General features: G+C 40.5%; 1 protein-coding gene across 6 annotated transcripts in view; it reads left to right on the top strand.

The window, feature by feature from the left end:
* HECW1 (HECT, C2 and WW domain containing E3 ubiquitin protein ligase 1) overlaps positions 1–19,151 on the top strand; it is a 246,687-nt gene that overhangs the window by 48,664 nt on the left and 178,872 nt on the right. The window contains exon 2 of one of the 6 annotated variants that reach the window (XM_038129377.1): positions 18,527–18,584. The exons of the other annotated variants lie outside the window; for them this stretch is intronic. Coding sequence (XP_037985305.1) covers positions 18,558–18,584 — 27 coding nt within the window. The 5' untranslated portion in view covers positions 18,527–18,557. The remainder of the gene's footprint in view (positions 1–18,526; positions 18,585–19,151) is intronic. 6 annotated transcript variants of the gene reach the window in all.

Genomic DNA, 19,151 nt, shown 5'->3' with positions numbered 1-19,151 from the left:
ACAGTATTCTGGTTTTGAAATTAAGGAACCCAGGAATATCAGAAGCCCAAGATAAATCTGATGGGAAGCTTTTCCAGTTTTCTTCAGACAATTTCCATTCTTAAACCTGGTTCATACAGGGACACGTATTGCTTAAAATACAGCTACTGGTGGGGAAAATGCAAAAGATGCATAATGAGCAAGTTTGGAAACTTTTTGCCAAAAGGGCTCTTTTTGATCTCTGTATGCCATATGAATCTCTTAGAATTTCACTGCTTATAGCTATTCATAATAAATAACTGAATAATTAAAACTGTTATTAGGAAAAACCACGGACTTGTAGCCTTTGGAAAATGTAGTCCTCACTTCACTTTCTGCTAGAGTGGAACATGTGTTAATATGAAAGGTCTGATTAGCGATCTTCATTGCATCACTGCTAACTGGGTGCAGTGCTTTGATTTCACATCTACAGGTGGATGTAAAAACCAGGTGGAACAAAGTTGATGAAATGACCAGTAGTTTTCTTCAGTTAAAAAAAAAATGGTTTTGTTATGTGTTTACTGAAGAAGAAAGAATTCTAGGAACTGGATAAGTGATCTCTGTAATTATTTTATTAAAATTTTCCACGGTAGCAATATTTTGGAAACCTTTGGAATTGGTTAGGGAAAGGGCATTTCTGTGAATGACAAACGTCTTAAGGTTTTCTGCCCTATTCGGTCTCCTCTGGATGTGCTCACATTATTCCTTTGCAGTGAGCTGGAAAGGAGGCAGCCAAGGCAGCTCCATGTGAGCTAGGGTGTGGTTCTGTATCCACGCAGCTCACAAGCATTTCTTTCTCTGCAGATTCCTCACTTGCATCATGATATCTTTTATCTCTAATTCTTTATTGCTGATCCAAAATGTATAAAAACTAATCAAGAACGAGAAGACAAGAAATTGATCTGTGAAAAGAAGGTTTGTGGGAAGGAAACCCTTTTTTTTAAATTTGTCTTGTGACATTTAGGCCTTTAGGGTTGACCTTTTTCAGATACACTGAAAAATGAAAGCTAGAAACTAATAATATAAAAAGGAAAGATTTTTACTTGTTCATACAGCTCCAGGGCTGGGAGTTTTAAGAATACCAAATACTGAAAAAGCTTGCAATTAAATCTTAGTAACTAACTCTATTTATCCCCACATCCCAAGCCCCCTTAAACATTCTGAAAATAGGTGGGGTTTTTTGTCAAATATTTATAATACTCTTGTTACAGCTCAGATATTTTCCTTTCTTGCCTCTAAATAAGACCTAAATAGCATATTTCCACTAGACTGAAAAACACCATGTTGTCTGGAGAAACTGCCAGATGCAACCCATCAGTCAAGGCAAGGTGAAATGTTCAGACGTGCCTGGCAATGGAAAAATGCATCATTTAAATTCATTTAAGAAGCCTTTAAGTTACCGTAAATACAATCTCACTTTAAGCTTGACTCATGGTAATGCAGTGCTTTTTATTTAAAAAAAATCAATCTTTGGAAATATATAATATATAAATTATGCTGACAAATAAGAATAAATATACACATACATACACACACATATGGTACTCATGTTTTTCATTATAAAAAATAAATCAAGAGTCATGCAACATAATGATATAATTTTATATACTTTTAATTTCAGAATGACTTACTGCTGGACTCTGTTACGTTAAAAAGGCCAAAATGCAGAATGATTTTGCTGGCATAGATTTTCCTAAATCCTATCAAATAACAAACTGTAACAAGTATACTTACTATGTTTTTAAATACTAGCTTGATTACAAACACATATATAATTTCTTTGACTAGCTTTCATAGTTTTCTTCCTGTAGCTAAGAATGTGCCATAATTTGAGGACTTGAAATCTCTATATCTTTGGTTTTGGTAAGGTAATGTTCACCTCTGTTAACTGAATATAAAGTATGTTAGCACATCTCAAAGTGTGTTCTGATCACAGTGGTCAGGAATGAAGGATAGTGAAACAAGCAGGGGAAATTCCAGATTTTGCAGCTTGCATGCAGCATCAGTAGCTCTGGGAAGCCTTTTTCATGTGAGCGTATTTCAACACCATTCCGCATACATGTATCTTGTCACGTAAAAGACCTGTTTCTACCTGAGTTAAAATCAAGAACAAACTGACTTGAGTGAAGACCAGTCTTTGAATTCTGCTTTACAATTTAATATCCCAAGTATGTTACTTAAAACAATTATTAACTTTCCAAGGTTTTGGGGTTTTTTTTGTTTGGTTTTTTTTTTTTTTTTTTTTTTTTACCAGCCTGATCATTTGCTTCTGCAAAGTGATTTTTAAAAAAAACCAAACAAATCTCACACCTTCCAGAATATGGGATTCCATTTAGAACCTCTTGTATCTTAAACAATACCCCTTTTTCCTTTTAAATAAGGGTGACACAAAGGGTAAATCAGTGTGGCAATTGTATGGAAAAATCAGGCTGTCTTAGTTTGCAGAGATCCTGGTTCCAGGGTACTTCTGTGCTAATTGCATGCTTGATGATGATTTTGCATGACTTCTATATGGTCTAGGTACAGAATGCAGTATTCCAGACACATGGATCTGGCATATGTTTAATTAATGTTTTTACTACTTTATTTTGGAAAGTACACAAATTTATCATGAAAATTACCTGGAGAGAAATAATTCCACTCTGTTTTTTCATCACCACAATTTGCCTAATCTCAGTTTCTTGATTTTCTTAATGCCAGTTAGGTTTTTCTTAGATTATGATTCACAGTTCACTTATGGTTCACTGGCCTCGCTTGTTTGGCATTTCACTTCAAATATGAGAAGCCAGGTATTGGCTCCTGAGAGGCATTTTGGGTTTTGTGTATTAAAACATGAAACTCAGATATACCTGATGAAAAACATTCTACTTAACAGCATTCTCATCCTGCTGATTCTTTTTAATGGATGACATTATGCTTATGTGCCACAATATAAGATGCATATTAATAGAAATTAAATAGTAGGGGTGAAATTAACTGGGGGATCTGGGAGAGGAAAAAACCCAGAAGTCAGCTGTAAAATAGTAGTTTTATACTGAAAGTTTTTTGTTGTTTTTTTAAATTATAGAAACAGCAATTATTTTCTCAGTTCCTTCCTTTTTGTGTGGCTTAAGAATATATTACTGTAGTGGTGTTTTTTTAACACCAGTCTTCAAGTTAAATCTGATCACTGGAATTCTGCTAGGGAGTAACTTTGGGATCTAAATCAGTGTGTGTAAATTATGCATGCATGAGCGCAAGAATTAATTTTGTGTTCGTAACAGCCAATTGTACACTCAGATGAATGTTTGCATATGTAGTCACCCATTTGGAACTGGGCCCAAACTAAATTAGAATTAATACCATGGGCTAGTTGCAGGATTTAGTTTTCAAGTCTGTTTATAATGATCCAGTATGCATTAAAAATATTCACCTCTGCAGACTGCATTCTGCAGACACTGTTCTGGCTGCAAAGCAGTGTAGCTGCAACAATCAGGCACCATCAGGTAAACGTGCACCGTGGAAATAAGGGGCTAGTACATTGGGTAGAAATGTCATCGACACAAATCTGGTTCATGTGTAATGTTAAGAAACAGGCTAGGCTGTATAAGAGGCTGTAGATAAGACTGCTCCAAGTATCTCTTCTTTTTCAAGCTTTTCCACTCCACGCTGCTTGACCAGCGGCTGTGCAAATGAGGCGATGGGCTATTTCCAGGAGACAGCCACTTCAGTTCGAACCTCCAGATGATAGCACGCCTTTTAAGAGTAATAATAGCTGCCAGCCATTGAGGGCCCCAAGGGATGGGATCTTGACATGCTGCATGACATTCAAGAAGCCTGCCTGATGTTCTGTGTCAAGTTGAATGCCCAGGCTTGAAGTGCAGTGCTGGAGGCAGTAGGGGCAAAAACTTGTTTCTTGATTTAAATTGGATATTGCATCATTCTCATACTTAGCATCTTCTGCAACTGGGAACCCCAGACTGTCTGGTGGACAAGGGGTTAGACAGGTTTCCATCTGCTGCCCTGTCCCTCTCTCTAAACTCCCTCCCTACAGTGACTTCTACAGAACTAGGCTCCTGAAAGAGCCCAGCATAGTGCTGTCTGCCATCCCCTATTCCCACTAGTTACCCATCCCTTAACAGATCCATTCCCATTGATCTTAGAGAATCATCTACTGTGTTCTCCTAAGTGGTAAAACAGAAGGAGACTGATACACACCAAGTGTGGTCTCCTGTCACAGACCACAGGAAGAATCAGCAGAACCCTCTGTCTGCCCCCACTGTTTGTGGTCAGACAGTGATGTGGTCTCTAGAGAGGGAGTTAGTCTTAGTTTTAACAAACCTGGTGATTAGGCTCAGACTAGCCTAAACAAGACAGTGATATAATTTCATTTTCTGTTACTGGAAGATAGTTCCAACATGTACATTTTCAGAGGTTTTAATGTCAGAAGTGGAACAAACACACTTACTGTGCCATATCATTATATTTAGGACAGCTAAGGAGTACTAAAATAATAGAAGAATAAACCATAACAAGGCAATGATTGTGCATAATAAGTGTCATTAAGAAAGAGGGAGTTAATGTCTTTTTTTGAATCAAGGCAATGAGAATTGTTACTCTGATTTTATTTTTTAAATTTATTTTTACATTTTTAATGTTCTTTAGGGTCAGATGACTCTCTGGTGTGAAATCTTGGCATCAGATGGAATACTGATACTTTAATCTTAGCTGCAAACCTAATAGAAAAATTAGTGTACTGGAGGGTTTTTAAAATGACATTGTTTAAGTAAGATAGTTGTTCATACATTGTCTTCAATTATGAATAAGCTAAACATAAAGTTTTGTATGCCTATGGCATCCAATAAAGATATCTTAATAGTAGTATGCAGTTTAAACTGTAGACACAGTCAAATCTGTGTGATAAGACAAATACCAGATGATGACTTGTTTGCTGCCTACCATTGATTATTTCATTGAATTTTTTTCTTTGCTATGTTGTGGAGGAATCTCATTTTCAATGTAATAGAACAATACTATAAATAAGTAGGATGTCTAAAAGGGCCTATAAACCAGTATTTTTGAGATCACGTCCATGCAACTGAGGTGGAATGATTTAAGGCATAGCCTGAGGCAGGCAGAGAGAAGGTACTGCACAGGAAAACGAGTCTTTCAAGTCTCTTAAGCACCAGTTGTAGAGAACAGGGACATGAGCAGGCAGAGGTTGTTCATGTGAGTGCACATTGCCAGTTAGGGAAAAACTACACTGAGAACTAATGACAGGAAATGCTAATGTAATGATATATGAGAGATTCTTTGGTACAGTGAATTCTGGACTCTGAAAACATGTCCACAAAATTATGTTCAAATTCAAAACTTAGCCTTCCATTATTCTTAAGGGGAGCTTTTTCATTTGGAGTGTTAGTTTCACCTGACAATGTTCTTATTTAGGAGCTGGTAAGAATTCCTTCTCTCTCTTACTGGTTTCAAAAATTTCCTGTCTGAAAAGATGCCTTTTTTTTTTTTTCCCAGCTGTGCATGAGGTTATTTAGATTATTCTAAAACTGAGATGTGTAGTCCTGAAATCTGCAGCTCAGCTGCAGTCAATTCAGGGACCCTGGTGAACTCTCAGAGAACCTGTACTCCACAAGGGTCATATGAACAATAAGTTTATAAGAAAATCTTGATGACTTCTTCATGGCACTCCAGGTTTTTTATATATAGAAATGATCTTCACAGAAGAGGAAATAAATCCGTTTCTCAGGGGAAAAAAAAATAAGTGTATTTGCTAAACTTTTTGGGTAAGAATGTCCTTTAAATTCTCAGGGCTACAGAAATTATGAAATGTAGTCAAGTAAATCACTGTTGTTGTGGAAGAGATTATACTCAGAAGTTGTTTTGACTTTGTCCCTTATGGGAAATAATAGTCATGAAGGCAGAGATAGAAACATTCTCTTACTCTTACCTTTGATACCTATATTTCTGAGAAAATTTTAGTCACTTAATTTCAATTCTTAAAAGAAAAAAATTAACTGCTGTCATACTTATGCAAATAAGACCTTGCTTTGATTTATTTTTGTTATAATTTAATTTATTGCCCTTTTCTATAGGGTAAAATTAATAGGGAAGCAAGGTATTATTAATGGGGGTAATATTTCACCAGGTAGAACTTACATGGTGAATTTAATTATAATCCTCCTCAGCAGTACATGAGTTTTACTCTATTATTTCCTAGGTCTTGTTAAAAATAGAAGAACATAATCAACTGCAAGTAACCTTCATCCTGGTCTTCTATTGAAGATTGTCTGAGATACTCAAAGAGAAGATAGAACATTGCTGGTCTGACCCTATTGGGATGGGAATTATTTAGATGGTCCATATTTAAAAAATCTGTTTCATCTTGCTCTTTCAATTTAGAAGATGGTGCATAGCAAGTAGTGGGAAGCTGGTGGTCTTGGAAGGACTCACTGGGCTGTTGTACCTGTGGGTAGATTTCTGTGAAGGTGATGTGACACATCCTCAAGTCTGTCTTTTGAGATACAGTGCTTGGCTTCGTCAGTGGCCTTTTATAAAGCCTAGTGTCATCGCTTATCTTCCTGATTCATTATCTTATTTGTCACTTTTACCAAGTATAAAGATATATTCCTTATAGCTAGCTTGAAATCCTGTGAAAATGGACTGCTGGATAATCAGTGATTAGTAGTATCCAGTAATCATCATGGCTTTACATTTCATCTGTGTAGAAAATTTCAGCTTGTCTAGATACTTAGCTTGCTTGTAACTTCAGAGGTGGCACTTGTTATCTACTTCTAGGGTTTCCAGGAATAAGCCTGTTGAGACTTACTGCTGGTGTACTCCAAGAGGTTTCATACCAAGTGAGCTGGAGCTATCAAGTTAGCAGAAGTAATGCTTCTGATCTGGTATTGCTTTTTTCAAGGAGAAAAAAAATCTCTTCCTTTTTTTTATCTTCCATTAATAACTTGGTCTTTCAATAGTGCTTTGAAAAAAGTGAGCGGTGCAATCCTAAATAGGACTACTAGATCCTATTGTGTTAACCTTTGCCTGGGTGTTTACGGGAAAACAAATAAAAGTCTAGTGTATCACAGCCTGGCACAGAGATGCTGCCTGAACAGCTGTTAGGAGGGCTAGTGTTGTGGCAGTGTAGCCCTGAGATTTTTGGTGGTGGTTTAGAAACAGGAATGAAAGGGTCTGGTATTTATCATTTACAACAGAAGCTTGTTAATGCTGGGTGTGCTGCTTGTTTCTCCTCCACCCTCCCTATTTTTGTGCCAATTAAATGTAAACTGTGGTTTGTAGATACTGATCACTGCACTGAGCAATTGGGTGAAGGTCTTGCTGGTGTTGCTAATAGATAGTTGGATGTCTCTGTGTCACAATTCATCAGATAAGTTGAGAAGATTGCCAGTTCCAGAGAGGTCCAGCAGCGATTGGTTATACTCGAAGCATGCTGCTTTGCATGCTTCAAGGCTTTAGTGGTTTGTTGCAGTCAGAGGGTAGTAATGGCATTTAGGCAGTGCTAAACAAAGTTTTCTGTATTGTACCTTTTCCTCTGTAGGTCTAATAGCATGGATACAAAATGCCACAATAGTGCTGTTTGTTCAAGTCATCTCTCTTCCCCCATCTCTTTCTGCCCTAGCCAAATGATGATTCTAAATAGACCCTGAAAATATTGCAACCTCAGAGTTATGGAAACAGGATAAGGGATACATATGCTGACTATTCACTCATGCCTGTTTCTTCAGATGTTCTGGTTTTCTTGTGCTTGACATTTACAGCCCATTCAGTAGTAAACTTCATTTGGTAAGTATTAATTCATTTGCAGATGTTAGTTTTCCACTGATCTTCTAGGACTGCAGTTCAGATCCAAGTTCATTTCATAAATGGCTTATGGACTGTGTTAAGCTGTTTTTTCTGCTTAAGTCAATGTACTGCCAAGTATCCACATCACTAGGAAAATCACGATTGTCAGGGAGAAACTGCAGATTTGAAGCCAGTCCCTTCAGCCAGTTGTTTATTATAGTATATTGGAGTCAGTGGAGCGATGAGAAATTATTCCATCTGAAGATGTGGTGGTACACACAGTTCCACCTCATCAAAAAGCAGAATGTTTTCTACTCAGGCCAGTGCTAAGTCCCAGTGGCACAACTCTAGAAGGAGTTTGGCAGCTGTTGTTCCTGCAGCTGTTCCAGAACTTGCAGAAGTCTGTTGAGTCCAGTGGTTGAACTGCTGATGCCTGTGCTGATGCATGAAATTTATCAATAAGGAAAAAAGGTGAAACAAATAATAAAAAATATTTATGGAACAGTTCTCCTGGAAAATGTTATCGCTAACCAAACTGTTAGGTAAAAATGGTCATGCACATCATTTCCCCACATATAAAAAGTGGGGAACTAATAACTGATGTTGCTGATACAAACGTATGAACCCTGAGACCTTTCCTATTATTATTGGTGCAATAATAGCAACTTGCTTTAGCTTTCACTGTGTGTTGTCAGTAGCTGTAGTGTTATGTTTACAGCCAAGGAAGGATGGTGAATAGCCTGCCAAAATCAGAGGTGAAAGAAGAGGTTGTAGAAAAGCCTAATTTCCAAAAGGTTTGCCAAAGCAAGAAGACAATTGACTCTTTCAGAACTGGATCCCTCCATTGAGGGTAGGAAGTGATGCTGCAGTTGAGTGGGCTCTGGAGGAGAAGCTTTTGGGAGCTGTCCAGCTTGTTGTTGTCCAGTGTTTCTTTCCCCAGGGCTTCAGTTATTGTAATATCCTGTGTAGGAATGGACAAGTCTCCCTTTCTTTCTAATATGGTACTGCTGGAAGATTCCTCTGCTTACAGAGGATGTTCTTCCAACTGTATTTTTCTCTCTCTACACTCCTTTTTTGCTTTGTTGGCTTCTGCTTCTGCACAGTATATCAAACAGCTGCTCACCTTCAGAGGAATTCATGACCTGTGGATACCCTTCCTGCCATCTTTCCTTCCAGACCAAGAATTCAGCACTGCTGTTGGTCAGCCCTCATTGCCAACATTTCTGGAATATTTGTCCAGATTTGTCCTTTTCAGTTAATCTTCACAGGCTCTTTCTTTCTGTCCTTCCCACTTGTTAGGCAAAGAAAATACCATGACATCTTGTTCTCTCTTTAAAACTCCTACTTTCTGTACTGAAGGAAATTTGATAAACAGTAAGACTCTGTCCTGAGATCACAACTTACTACAGTAGTGAATATTGTCTCATTTTCTCTTCAGTCTCTCAAGGTCTTACGGGGCATGTGTGAGATGTCACCTTGTTAGGGGCAGAAATAATGGAATTTGCTCTATGCTCATGTCTCCTTGCTTCAAGAAGGATGTTGGTTCAGAACCTGTGTTCTAAACTTCATCTTAATGTGTCAGCATTTATTCACAAAATTGCTTGGGTTGGAAGGGACGTTTAAAGATCATCTGGTCCAACTCCCAAATAATGTTCATAATATAGCATTTATAATAATGTCAGCGGTTTGTTTTTAATATTACTTGGCTGAACAGGGAACTAGGCTTGGAAGTCAAGAGAAAAAGTCAATCATATGTTCTCTGGAAATGAGGTCAGGTTTTGCAGGAAGATACAGGTGGTCGATGTTTCCAGCCTGTGACTGTCTTTTGATACTTTGGGGTAATGCCTTTAATACAGTGCTTAAATTTTTGATAATACCTGAAGTAGCCAGACAGTTCAATCATGTGAACACTGTAGATCCCTTCCAGATAAACTATTCCTTCCCTTTTTCTGTGCTTCTTCCTACCACTTACTTTCCCTGCCAGTACATCTGAGGTAACCTCTAATGACATTTCTTCCTAGCCCTGAACTAGCAAAAGGGATTAAATATCCATTACAGTGCCCCAGCCTAGCCATTGGCTCTGTCACCCTGTAGGTCACCTCGAGATAATGGGACAATTTGCACAAATGTACAAAAAGTATGTATGATGTGTGGTTTTTGAAAGTCTTTTTATCCAGCTGAGATAGGTTTTCACAGGATGGCAAAACCTCTGACCTAGCAAGGCCCTGAAATCAAGCCCTCAGTCTGTTGCAGGATGTGCTTCTCATCTAAATGGTTTCAAATATTTTGAAGGTGTCAATTTTACTGTAGTTTTTATTTTTACTTCTTGTACTCCTTTTCAGAAATGCCTTAACCTGTTTTCCTTTGAAAAACATAGTAAAACACTTGTGTTTTACTGTTCCCTGTGTAAACAGCAGCACTCCCTCAGAGGGAAGGTCCATCTGGCCCAATACTCTGTCTCCAAAGTGTCCAACCACCAGCGTCCTGAAGAAGAGCACATGAGCACTGAAGTCTGGTCCTGACAGGGTCCTGGTGGTGCTCACAGGCCTCAGTGGCTGGGACTGGCCTGCCTTGGGACCCCCAGCCCCACCACCTCCTGCCAAGGGCCCAGGGGACGTGTCCCACCTCTGCCTGGGGCCTTCAGTCCCTGCCGGAGCCCTGCTGTGGCTGTGCCCATCTCTGCCCCTGTCTCCTGGGTGGACCTGGGACCTGCACTGCAGAGCTGCTCTCTGGGGTGGAGCCCTCAGACCTGCTCAGACCTTGTCATGCAGAGCTCTGGGTTTAACGTGGCATAACTGCTTTGTCCTATTTCCTCTGCTCACCATAAATTAAGTAACACAAAGGCTGTTATTTGCCTGCCACGACAGGGACTTCTCACCTCTAAAAACTGAAGAGGACACACAGCACAAAGTTTACAACAGAAAATAGAATTTTCTTGTTGTTTTTCTGAATCTGTTTCACAGCCAATGCTCCCAACCATTACCACAATGAGCATGTGTAGCCAGGAGCAGGCTGATGTGTTCTTCAATTTAGCTTGAAAATACATCCTTTGCAGTCTGGCAAAGGCAAGTGACAGAGCTACAGAAAATAGCAACAGGAATGTATGCTAGCAGCTCCTGTTTCCTGAAGAGAATGTGAAGAATGATCAGGACCAACCACACACGAAAGAAAAAGGAGGTGTGTCAAACTGTGGTGAATTTCTGAAGTGTGACACATATTGATGCCAAGCACGCTTTTTGCCTTCCAAAGCTCACTCTGTTCCTGTGCTTCTTATTCTCACCAGTGGTCAGGCTCAGTGCTGCAGGGGAAGGCAAACACCCCCAGGGCCAGTGCCAATCTACCCTGGGGGAAAATTCCTTTCTGACCTGGGTGGGGGCCATCAACTGTTCCCTGAGCACATTAGCAAGACATGGCTTCTCCTCTCAAAGGCTGATCAGACCTCTCAGGAGATGCCCAAGCCTTAATCTGCCCTACCTAGAGTAATTTCAGGAGCTTCTGAGACTGATCACATGCCCCTGGACTGATCTTCCTTGAGGGCAAGAATCCTTCCTGTCCCTGCTTCCTGCATTAGTGGGTGATTCAAAGTCCTGGGAGCCCTGGAACCATCTCTGCACTTCTTTTCTTATGGCTGCTGCCCCTGGCTCCACTGGGAATGCAGACAGGGAGCTCTGCAGTGCTCCTCAATGAGGTGTTTCTTGGTCTGGTCACAGCTATGTAGCTGAAAGAGATTTTCATCCTTTCAATGAATTCTGAGGGTGAATTACAGCAGAGAACCTCCACCAACCTTGTCCATCACCCAGTCTGCTTTAGTCAACTCCCTCCAAGTAATCTCAACAGCTCCTCAGGGATTTCCTTCTGGATGTCTTTGGGCTGGCCCTGGGCCAGTTCTGGCAGCAGGACACTGGAGGATGCTCTCCTTTATCCTGCCCCCGGGCACTGTGAGTGCTGCATTGCTGGGTGGTGGCACTCTAACATGGGGGTGATGGCACCCTCCATGTGCAGCATCATCCTCCACCCAGCATCCTTCACAGGAAGGATTTTGGGTGCTGGCCCCAAGGTACTCCCTGTGCCCCAGAGGCCCAGGGTGCTGTGCTTGCCCTTGGTGACCATGCACTGGGCACAGCTCCTGGGCATCCCCCACACATCCTCTGCCTTTTGGCTCCCAAGGACCAAGCTTGTGCTGTTACTCCTCTCTCCGTGGCAGAACCCAACCCTGCAGCCCAAAGACCACCCCTGTCAGTCATTCCCTTCTGTGCCAGAGCTGATGTCTATGAGGTCCTGCAGGGAAGAGGACAAGGGACTTGATCTGTCTAGAAACTTTTCCTGGGGCATAAAGCAGCTGATTTTAGCAGCTGCACCTTGGAGGAAAGCCAAAGTGAAACCAGAGCCATAGGCTGAGATGGACAGAGCCAGCAGATCACCGTGGAAATAATACAGACTTTGAGAAACCAGTAAGTGGAGGTGACATTGGTGTGGTAGAAAGGTTGGTCATTTTTGGACATAGAACATTTGGATCTGAGCCTAAAGCACAGTCAGGCAAATAAGAACTCTTCCAAACCAGGAAAATAGCTCATTACTGCTTCTACTGTCATATCCCCTTGTTCCACTGAAACCATGCTGCCCGAATCCTCTATTAAATACACTCACTGGCTGTGTTTATATGGAATACAAAAGACACTTCAGCCAGGGGTAAAATTTTCATAGCTTGTTTATCACTTTATCCTTTCTGAAAGTTATTTATGAGAGAATGGCTCAGTTGGTCTTGAAATTCACTATCAGCTAGTTTTCAAGAAAATTTTAGCTCATAAAATTCCGTGTTATTTAGGATGTACAGATTTCTTTTTCTCAAAGTCCTCTGGACAGGAGCAGTGATAGCAGATTTGTCTCTAACCTTGCTCTGCCTTGCTGATCTCTCCAGTCACATTCAGACACATGCAAGGGCCTGTCTTGTCACACTGAGCTTCCATCAAAATGCTGAGATTCTGTAACTGAGTGGATATAGTCTGGCATTATATACTCATTGCACCAGTTTTGCAAACTACCTTCCAACTGTGTGCTAGAAGGTTGTTTTACATAGTTTCTTTTATTAATTAAAACAACATTATTTTGTATTTGAGTGATGTCATGAGTCACACTAACAGTCTCAGATGGTTCCAGGTGGGAAATAAGACGGAAATTCTTCAGTCCTCCTCCAGGCATGTAGGCCCTCTAAAGAGCGGCAGTTGCCTTTTAGTGTCCAATGCCATCATTATCCATGTCAGCATTACCAGTAACAACCTTCCCCTTCACTACATGGCTGCAGAATTCATTTAAAAGTTCAAAAGTTCATCAGCTAGCTTTATTCACACTCCTGGAGAGTAAAGCGTATCCCCACAGACAGCAGGGACATGAACTGCATCGTACTGGTTCACCAAGGTTTGGTCTCTTGTAGCTTTCTCAGTGCCTGGACTGGTTGGGCACTTTCTCCCATGAAACTTCCCAATGGAAGCTCAGTTAATGCCAGCCATGGATCTTTCCTCCTTTTAAGAGGCAGACACCAGTTCTGAAAGGAGCTGGACTGACACCACCAGCCCTGTGTTCAGAGCCCACCCACACACCTTGCCCGTGGCTCAGCTGGCCAGCGGAGGCTGGATCTGGTTGTGACTGCGTGGAGCTGGACTCCAGCAGGTTACTCATGGGTGGAGGCCCCTGGACACATCTCTCAGGCTCCACCCTTCACGCTTTGCTGTCGTCAAGTGTAGGGAACAGGGAAGTTCATGGTCAGGTCTTTTGAATTTAAATTGCAAAATCCATTGTTCAAGAATTTAGGTTCCTTGTCCACCTCAGATTCTGGATTTCATGGCACCCATGAAGCAGAAGACTCTATCACATGGTATGATTCCACAGCCCTCACCCTCCCCTCCAGCTGAAGGCCTGGAGAGAAGACCATTACTATCTGATAACTTCCAAAACTGGGCCGCAAATTGAGAACAATGTGGTCAATTTGCAAATTAGCAAATGGAAGATGCTCCCTGAAAATGGCATGAAGGCGTTGCTATCTTTTTAATTTGCCTTTGGTGTAAAACAATCAGACTTTTCATTTTATATTAATATGTACAAGATTTTGTGTCTTTACTTGAAAAAGCTGGAGTGCTTTCCACAACAGATGTAACTCTGATTTTGAGCCAGATTTCAATGCAACTGAGGTTTGTCTCTGGGCAATTAAAATCCTCAATTAACATATTAATTATTTTTCTAATGATATTGTATTCTTTTTGTCTTCTGAAGGGAAAAGAAAATGTTTAATTTGTATACTGGTTTGTGAGTTATTTAGCTAATTTACACATGAGAATTTGCTAGTATTTATCTTACAGTCACAGAAACATGCATTTATTTTAAGGGTTTTATATATTTCCTGCTCTAGTAGCTTCAGCTGGCAGGTGTAATTACCAAACCTTAAAAATGCAGGAGATTATTTTACGTGTTTGTACTTGTTGAGACAGAAGGAACAAACACTTCTAACATAAATAACTGGCACTACCTTTCTCTGATCTTTGTAAAAACTGAAAAACCTTTCAAATATCGATCTGTGGAAGTTTAAGAAAAAAGTGATTTTGATCTCTTCAATGGTGTTCCAATCACTTCAATGCAAAGACACTGCTTAAGCTGTGCAGCAGGTAGCTCTTAATTGAGGCTGATGATGTCAGGAGTGAACAAAGAAAGAAGGGAAGCAAGAGAGGGAAAAACATATCTGCTGTACAAACCTACCTAGTCTTCTGTCATTGTTTACAGGATTGCTTATTGACAGAAAAGCATGTTCTGTGTTCTTTTAGCATGGCTGCTTGTGGAGCTCCATCTCGTCCAAAGTGGCTCAGGAGTTTGGGCAGATGTCTGTTCTCAGATGCCAGATCAGCCCCTGTTGCAAGTGGTGTCATAGGCCAAGCACAAATATTTGCTGTCTCTGGAAACAAACCGTTGAGCACTGAATGAAATAACTTTTCAAGCTTGAATAGATTTTCTTTTCTTGCTTTTACTAGCCATACTGCACATCCTGGCTGGAGACCTGTCGGGCTAATTGCTATACAAACTATCCCATGGGTTAAGAGGAAGCATGGGCTGCAGCCAGAGGCCAGGACATACTAGAAGCGTAGACATGTACAAGCAGATGCGTGCATAAGTATGTAGAGATTGAAAAGAGATACTGATTTTAGTTATTTGCATTACAGCTTTTCTGTGATCAGGGTTTTCTTTGCAAAAAAAGTGTTTTTGAGAAAGGGATTTGAAGCAAGGTGGCAGCTACCAGCAGGATATGAGTCTTAAGATTGCTTCAGGCAGGACGTGGCATGCATAAAGATTATATTAATATACTTGTGTGATAAACAGAAAAAAACCAAAGGTACACAGAGACTACTTAAAAGGCAGGATAGGAGGACCAAGTACCAGCTGCGGAGACCAGCAGTGGCTTCTGTAGGGAGGGGGGAAAACCTGAAAGAAATGAAAAGTGGAAGGGGAGAAGGAAAAGATGGAATAATAGTAGAAGCCAAGGAGGTGGATAAGAAAACCTGAAGGGAAGGGGACTGAAGCATAGCTGGGCTTATTAGGGCTGTTTAGCAAACAAGGAACCTTAATGTTAAATGACAAGTGGGGAGAGAGAAGATGTTAAGTAAGGTGAGAAAGATAAAAAGAGAAATCAGGGAGGTAGTAAACTTCAATTGAATCAACTTCAATTTGCTTCATTTCTGGAAGGAGGAATAGCTGCTTCTGGAAGGAGGAATAGCTGCTTCACTGCTGAGTGGACTGTTCTCCCTACTTTTCTTCTGGATCATGATAATCTCATATGGAAATCTAAGAGGAAACTACTCATCCTCTGAGCTGGGGCTGATTTTGTTTACAGACTCTTGTTCCCAGACAGAAAATGAATGTGTATGCAGGCTGTAGTAGTCTCAAAACAAATAGCACAATTCCTGTATTCTCCTGTATTCCTTAGTCTGTTTCTCTCACCTCTTTTTCACACAGATTCTAAACATTATACTTCTGATTTTCCTGGCCCTTGAGATGATATGTTTGCATATGTATTTAATGAAATAAGTGCTGTTTAGACTTTCATGGCAACAGCAACTGGCAGACCCAGCCATGGACTGAGATGTACAAATGCTGTATGAGAGCCATGAGAAACCCAAACTAAAGTGCCAGGAAATGTGCAATCTGAATGAAAAGACAGAAGTTCATGGGTGACCAGAGACAGCCAACAAACAAATCCAGAAAATAATGTTCATCTGAGCAATGATAGTCTTTCTGATCATAGGTTCTCCAATTTACCTGAAGTGCACTTCAATTATAATTACGATTCTGAAGCACGTCATTTAATATAAATGTACCCCTGAGTAAATATATCCATATGTAGGATAGCACTTCTCCTGTCTATGGCTGTTAAAGTCTGAATGCATACAGGCACACCTGTCACTTGTTCTGGAGCAGGGGATGAATACAGCGCAGGGGACAGAGCCCTGACCACGGCGTGGCACTGGAGCTTTGCTGCTAATGGGGTGTTCCTGGCTGGCTGGGGTGCTGGCAGCAGGCTTTCTGTCAGGTTTGCCATAAAACCTGAGCAATGTCATTTTTTCTGGATTAAATATGTCAGAGGGAGATGACACATTCTGCCTCTGTGCAAAAAATGCTTTCTGTGACTCAGTATAGGTTTTGCATGATAAGTGAGCCAGGCAGTTTAGGTGGATAAGCACACTGGTTTATTTTTGCTTGCCATTCACAAACTGAGTGACTTGAATTCAGGTTTGTCATGCTGAGATTCTTTGAGGATGGAGGAGTGAGAAAATGTATTGCAATACCTTGGAGTTGTGCTGTCTGGCACAGCAGGAGGCAGATGGGGCGCAAGTCTGGAAGCTCTTCCTCCTTCCAGAGTAGCGTCCCTGCTCTGCATAACCTGTTGGTGTATTGTGGATGGCTCGGGAGGCAAGAGTGAAGCTGCGGGGTTTTCACATTGCCTTTGAGAATGAAACTTTCTATGAAAGCTGCATTAGTACTGGCTTAGGAAGAGACCTGTGCCTGTGCTTTTATCCCAAATCACAGAAAGTAGAGAATGGAATGTCTCCACTGTTTGTGGCATAATGTACTTTATTATTTTTTGTTATGTGCAAAGCTACTAAATCTGAAACCAGCTTCTGTGTGGCTGTAGAAAATTCATGGTGACTAGTGAGAAGAGGATTTACTGTTCAGCTATTTGGAAGAGTTTTGCTGTGTGTGCTTCTAACAGAGAGCTTAAAAAAGAGTAGATTAACTTCTCTGAGATTGCCTTTAAAGATGATGTGGCTCCTTGCCCAACTTTGGGATCACCCTGCTTTATTTCCAGTGTAAATACGCTTCTTTAATAAAAGCAAAGGGCCACCAGATGATAGGCAGTTGGTAAATTTGGGACTAAAATGGATTATGTCTATGAGACTTAGTGGCTTGTGAAAGACAGAGGGAGATGACAGAGCAATGTGTACTTTTGTTTTGTCTAATTTCATAGCTATTACATGTTTTGTAAATATTTTAATATCAGGGGAGTATAATCAAATTGCATTGTTTTGTTTTATAATTCTTTTTTTTCAGCTGAAGATTTCTGAACAGTTGAGACTCTCCCTAAATCCAAAGCTTTTGCTTCTCTTCTTCATTTTTGTGCTCTTGATGAATTGACAATTTTAGCAGTGGTGTCGATCATGTTGTTTTAAGGTTTCTCAGCTGTTGATGAGTGCACAGCAGAAACTGATGGTGGGGATGAATAATAGTAGGGTGTGCCAACAGTCTCCAGAGATGTGTGACATGGGAGATGGGGTTATCAAACTCTCCGGTTACTGAGGGGTTTTCCCTGCTAGTGCTGTAGGGAAGCTATAAAGTGTCAGCAAGACCGGATCACAAAAGAGAAGGAAGGAGAATGAGCTGAAGTATAGGCATTATAAATGTTGCTGAATTGTGGATGTCTTTTGGTTTTTTAATTTGTATTTTAAAGTTATGTTGCTTCATGTTTGACGAGCCTTCTATCCTTGCTGATTGGCTCTTCCTGATTCAGACTTAAGTTTCTCTCTTTGTTTGCTTGTTTCTCTCTGTGTAGTTTTGTAACACGTGGATGTTTCAAAACTGTTTGAGGCCTGAATAAGGAAGCAGAATCTTGTTCACAGTATTTTGCGGTCTAATCTTGGACTATTCAAGCTATATATTGGACTACTCAAACTGGATATCTATCTGGTCAGCTCCAGTATGGTACACCAAAATTTACTTCCTTTGTGGCTGCTCCCTGCAATATGCATGTTTGTCAATAAATTAATGGGAAGAGGAAATACTGGTCAGCTGGCACCCATCTAAGCTCATTCAATGTGAGGATTTTGCAGTGAAACTCCACTGTAGAAGTCTTTTGTTTTCTTTCAGTTTCTTCCTAAGTTAAATGAATATTATGCTTAATCTTACACAGTCTGGAAAGTTTATTGTACCTAACATTGTTCTTAGTTTTTAAAACACGTGTATTTCAGCAGTGAAGTGCATGACAACGTCCAGCTCTACTGGAACGTAATGTAGTATGCTGTTAACATGGGTAAGGTACACTCCATACTGAACAGTGGAACAAATCAGTTAATAAAATGTTGTCAAAGGCTTTGGTGGAAAAAAACAATATTTTTAAATGTCGCTTATGTTGGTTATGGGATACATGCTGAGTTAACCTCATTGAACTTTTCCCCAGGAATTGATGCGCTTACAATTGGCGGGTCATTATGCTGCTCCACCTGTGTAGTGTTAAGGTCAGTGTGTTTTTCTGATTATAAAAACCATCCATACCATTCCATTATAAATTCACTACCATTCATATAATGGAATGTGCCAAAGCTCGGAGCTCGTTGCAGCTGCCCCCGGTCCATGTTTAAGATCAAACAAAGTGGTTCAGGTAATTTGAGCACCTTTTCAAGAATATGCCCAATCAAGCTTCATTTGAAGTGATCTTTCATTGTTTAAGGTTTTTCTTTTTTCTTTTTTTGTAACCTGCTAAGCATCCATCTGATGTCAGTGTTGGGTTTGTTTTGTGTGGCCAGCCCAAGAACTCTTACGGAATGAAGATGTGGTGATTATACAATCCTAGCAAGGAGGTCCTGGGAGCAGCAGGCAACTGTAACACTGCAGTTGCACGTATCCATGCCTAGGCAAAGCACAGAATGCATCAACCACTCACCTTCACAAGGCATTTTCTGAAACCTGCAGCTTCTAACTATGAATTAATTCTGAGTCATCACGACACACAAATCAGCCATCACGGTAGACACTAATGTGTGAGATGCAGGGATGTATGACTGTGGCACTAATCACTGACTAGA

The sequence above is a fragment of the Motacilla alba genome, chromosome 2, assembly GCF_015832195.1.
Source record: "Motacilla alba alba isolate MOTALB_02 chromosome 2, Motacilla_alba_V1.0_pri, whole genome shotgun sequence".
Taxonomy (NCBI): Eukaryota; Metazoa; Chordata; class Aves; order Passeriformes; family Motacillidae; genus Motacilla; species Motacilla alba.
This window is presented reverse-complemented; position numbering and strand designations above follow the sequence as displayed.